General features: G+C 42.7%; 1 protein-coding gene across 1 annotated transcript in view; it reads right to left on the bottom strand.

Moving 5' to 3' along the window:
* The window catches only part of EBF3 (EBF transcription factor 3), a 188,694-nt gene that overhangs the window by 181,684 nt on the left and 2,010 nt on the right, over positions 1-5,000 (bottom strand). The window contains exon 5 of the mRNA XM_029283363.1: positions 4,143-4,198. Coding sequence (XP_029139196.1) covers positions 4,143-4,198 — 56 coding nt within the window. The remainder of the gene's footprint in view (positions 1-4,142; positions 4,199-5,000) is intronic.

Raw genomic sequence — 5,000 nt, 5'->3', positions numbered from 1 at the left:
GGAGGAGGAGAAGAAGAAGAAGAAGAAGAAGAAGAAGGAGAAGAAGACCACCCAATTAAAATGTAAATTGTCATTTCACCCCTATATATTATTTGGGTTTACTAAACTAATCCAGATTAAGAGAAAACTCCCATTCAAAAGAAAAAAAAACCCAATCCACTGGAGCATAATATGATTCAGATCTCTAAGATCAAGTCTTTTCCAAGGTAGGCATTCCCTGTAGGGAACTATTTAGTTGTGACAGATTTTCCTCTAATATGCACATTTTGACAGAGCCAAAAGCTGAGGTGGGTTTATTTTCTTTTTTCCCAATCTACCTTTGCAAATAAAAAGCATGTAATATACAAAAAAACAATTTTGGGGTAACATGTTATGCCAATTAGAATCAGAGTACAATACTTTTTATACCCTCCTGAGGTTTGGATTTAACAAGCAGCACAAGAAAGAAACATTATTTCTTCCCTTAAAGCACAGAACTTTGATTTGACTTTTGGATTCAGCAACAGTGCCTTTTGGATAGCAATGGTTCCCAGTGTTTCACTTACACAAAATTATTAACTCTTGCTGTCTTTGAAGCCAAACCTTTAGAACATTCTCAGTGGTTGACAAACAGGCCCTGTCGATTTGTTAAGTTTAAAGATTGTCACTGCCTAATTAGAAGGATTTTATGGCTATTGTTCATGCAAGGATCAGTATCCACGTTGCATAGCATCGTTTTAAAGGACAGGGACAGTATTTCAATTAGATTCAGCAACCTACAAATCAGACACCATGTAATTTTTTTGGTAATGCCCAGATGCCTTTTGCCCCCCAACCAAGATTAATGCAAATGGGTGGGCCCAGAAGGACTAAATTGCAATGAAGTAGGCCTTTTATAAAAGAAAAAGCGTGGCTACTGCTCCGGCCCTTATTCCTGTATATGTATATATATACACCAGGCATTTCTTTTCGAAGAGCGCTCATAGAGCAGATTACAGTTTATTTTCAAGTAGTTGGACTCTACCTCTCTTCCTCCTTCTCCCGATCAAAGGAGCGCCTAACCGCCTTGAGGAATCCCAGCCGCGTGCACTACAATGTGGCTATCATCGGTCTGATATTTGGGGGGAAGAAAAGTGCTAATGGGCAATCTGGTGTTTATTTTGAAAGTGCTAACAATGATTTTTCTTGGGTAAAAAAGGCAAGTGTGTCTGGGCGCACGGTTGAATGGGTTTTGAGCAGAGGCTCTAACAGATGGTGCGGAGCTATAGGTGCGTCTCTCTCTCTCTCTCTCTCTCTCTCTCTCTCTCTCTCTCTCTCTTTCTCTCTCTCCCCCTTCTCCAGACTTCGGGAAACCGATCTGGAGCCTGACCGACCTGGGAGCAGCAGGCACTGCAAACCGCGGTTGGTAAAGCAGCTTTTCGCCTCCCAGCCGCCGCCAAAGCCGCCCCTGCCCCTCCCCCGCCCCAGCCCCGCTTCCCCCGGAGAAGGCGAGAGCCCGGCAGCCTCCCCGCGAGGGGTTTCCTGAGCGCGCCAGCTTCTCTTCCCGGCAACAGAGCCAGGGACGCGGAGCAGCGGCGCCCCTGCAATCTCTGCCCGGCTCTTCCTCCGGAAGGCCACGGCTGACTGTGCATCAACACGAGCCCCTGCGGTCCCAAATCAGGACTTTCTTTCTTTCTTTCTTTCTTTCTTTCTTTCTTTCTTTCTTTCTTTCTTTCTTTCTTTCTTTCTTTCTTTCTTTCTTTCTTTCTTTCTTTCTTTCCTTTCTTTCTTTCTTTCTTTTCTTTTCTTTCTTTCTTTCTTTCTTTCTCTTTCTTTCTTTCTTTCTTTCTTTCTTTTTCTTTCTTTCTTTCCCCTCCTCTCCTCTCCTTCCTTCCTTCCTTCTTTCCTTCTCTTTCTCTTTCTCTTTCTCTTTCTGGTGCTTCGCCTGTTTTGCTTTCCCCCTCCCTCCCTCCCTCCCTCCGGGCTTTCTTGCTTTCTCTTCTCGCAGCCTGGGCCTCAGCCGTCTGTGCCTAGTGAGGCCACTGGCTTCCCATTCCTACCAGCTCCGTTGCCTTCGCTGCAATCGGTGCCGCGTACGGTGCAGAATAAGTAGAGGACGGGAGGGTGGGCGAGTGGGGACGGGACACGGAAGCACCTCCATCTCCATTCTTTCGATGCCACAAGCTTTCGAGAAAAGTTTTCCCCTCACCTAACAGGGGTTAAGCCACTTTGGTGCTCGCCATGCAGGGAAAGCATGCCAAAGAAAGCCCGCGAAACTCCTCGTCGTGGAATCGAGCAGTGGGCCTAGTTTTCCAAAGATTTCCCCCGATAAAAGCTGGGCTTGTCTGGAAAGCTTGAGGTAGCGAAGAACCCCGCAGATACAACCAGCAGTCCGGTCTGCAAATGTTTTTTTTGTTGTTGTTGTTGCAGCAGGCCATTCCACTTCGGGTGATCGTTACTTTGCCTGGGATGAATCCGCGTATTTAGATGTGATTTATTTTTTATTTTGTAGCACCAAGAGAATCCATAAACTGTCGGTTCAGCGCCATTGACTCTTTGATCAGTTACTGGGCTGTTTCCACCCCCCCCCCCTCTCTCCTCCGTCAGCGAAGAGAGATTAAAAGCTTGTATTTTCAGCACTGGAACTTCTGCAAAAGTCCGCAGCTTCCATTGCTAATAAAAACGTGCTTTAAAACGGTCTGGTTTCTCTCTCTCTCTCTCTTTCTCTGCCCTTCATTCCAGAGCACTGAAACCTACAGAGCTGCCCATAGTATCCTCTTAATTAGCCTACAGCGATTTCCGAAAACATTTAGCTGGTATGTACAAAGGAAATAAGAAGACATTGTCAACTCGAGAGCGCTCCAGAGTTTAAAAAGGGGTGCTTTCTTTGTAACCTATTGAAAAAAATTATTGGAGGGCGCAACGCCTCCGTCTTTGTCAAGGGACTGGCGTTTGCCTGTCAGATCGGGTTTTCTGCAAAAGAGCACCACTCATTTACTGCTGGGGGCATTTAAATCTAACCCTATTTTTATCAAGAACACTGAAAACTTTCTGCTTTCAAAAACAAGAGTCGAGGGAAGGGCGCTTGAAAGCTTAAACTAACTGAAATGGGGTCTTCAATGTATCATTAAGGAAAACAGTCTTTTGTCCTTAATGTTTCCATTTTTATTTTTGCAGTTGATAACAGAGAAAATACACCCCTCTTTCTGCTCTTTCACAAAGAAAGACAAAATAATAATAATGCACCGGGCATTTTATAAGGGATTACCTTTGGGACTGCATTATTTACGAAGGGTACAGTTCCCTTAATTTGTTTGTTCGTCCAAAACAGAGGAAGCACACTGAAAAGCCAGTGAATGCATCTCTTAGAAAAACAAAATAAAGCCAAGAGACTGAACCCTTCATTCAGCAGCTAACAGGCATCTTTATAAAAAAATATATATAGTTGTTTTGAAAGAAGTTTGTAGTTCAGAAAGTTGTCCAAAACATGTTAAATAATTTAACAAGGATCAGCTTGTAATTTTGTTATTTACAAGGGATGGCAGAGGTTTGAGGAAGAAACAGGAGCTGATTTCAGAGAAAAGGGACGGGTGTGTGTGACCTCTGGAGCATGGAGCTTGAATTATGGAGATGGGGGACTGCGAGGTGAATCCACACTAGTGGAGAACAAGATGACTTTTCACCTCTGCACATTTAACTTTTACATCCCAAATAAATGTCTGATGAGTCTAAATCATCCCTTTTAAAAGGAAGAGGGGGGGAAAGAGAAAGAGAAAAGAACGGGGGGGGGGGAGCAAGACACCGTTGATTTTTAGTGCCACAAGATTAAAACCTGCTTTTCATCTCATCACCCTTGTTACAAAAGCAATCTTCCAAATTGTTCTAAAATAAAAATACGATAACATTGGAGCGCTTTTCTGCAGGGTTTAAAAATAAACTCCATATAATTCTCTAACATTTTCCTTTCTGGTCATTTCTCCTTTTTCCTAACACCAGCACGTGGAACTAACTATAAGACCAGAGGGCAAGTTTAAGGTATGCTTTCAGGTCCTAAATATTTATCCTCAGTATAGAATTTTAAAGTAACACATCAGAGAGGCTCTGAGTCTACCCAGAAAAGCCCTTCAGAAACAAGACCAAACTCAACAACTCGCCAACTCTTAGAAAGCTTAAACTTCTCTCACCTGTTTTGTCATAGAATCTATTAGCCGAACGTACAAATCCTGTTCCGTTCTAACGCCTGCAAAAATGGAAGAAAAACCAGTCAGAGGGCATCTGGCATGAGAAGGACCGTGGGTTTGAGCAAGATAAGTTACACAGATATGGCATGTATTCAAGCATACTTAAGAAGTTGGGGTGGGGGGGCAGAGAATGAATTTAAATAAAAAGAATTAAAGAACACAAATTGTGACTGCCTAAAGCACATAACCCAAGGAAACGAGAGACACACGAGACTGCCAGTTTCATTACACTCGCCTGGGTTATTGTAAAGTCAAAAAAAAAAAAAAAAAAGAAGGAAAAGAAGACCAACACTGATGGCTTGGATTTCCGAATGCCATTTCCCTTATCTATTTGCTACCAAGCTTCCAGGCTCACCCAACCTGGGTGTGTAACATCTGGCGTGTTAGAGGCAGAAGCCACAATAATTAACATTCATTTGCCAAAGTAGAGCAGGGAATCTCTTAAAGGTGATGTTGTGCTGGAGTCAATATTGATTCCGGGTGGGTTTTGATTTATTTATTTATTTATTTATTTTGCTTTGTTTTGTTTTCCTGCATGTGTTTGGCTGTTGTGACTTTCTCCTTCAAGACAGCCGGTTAATCATGTAAAGTACCATTGACTTATTGATCTTTTTAGGTTTTGTTTCCATTCTCTAGGCCACGAGGAGAGTCGTGTAATTTTAATCTCGGAAATCTTTATAATCTTTGTTTATCTGTTTTGCTGAAAGAGCCCCAGAAAGAAGGTAGCGGGTTTTCCAGCACATACAAAGATATGCACAAAAACAACAACAATAACAACAAAGAAGCATGGTTGAATAAAAC

This window comes from Protobothrops mucrosquamatus, unplaced genomic scaffold, assembly GCF_001527695.2.
Source record: "Protobothrops mucrosquamatus isolate PMUCROS unplaced genomic scaffold, P.Mucros_1.0 scaffold62, whole genome shotgun sequence".
NCBI classification, from domain to species: Eukaryota; Metazoa; Chordata; class Lepidosauria; order Squamata; family Viperidae; genus Protobothrops; species Protobothrops mucrosquamatus.
Note: the sequence above shows the minus strand (reverse complement) of the source record. Positions and strands in the feature narration are given on the sequence as shown.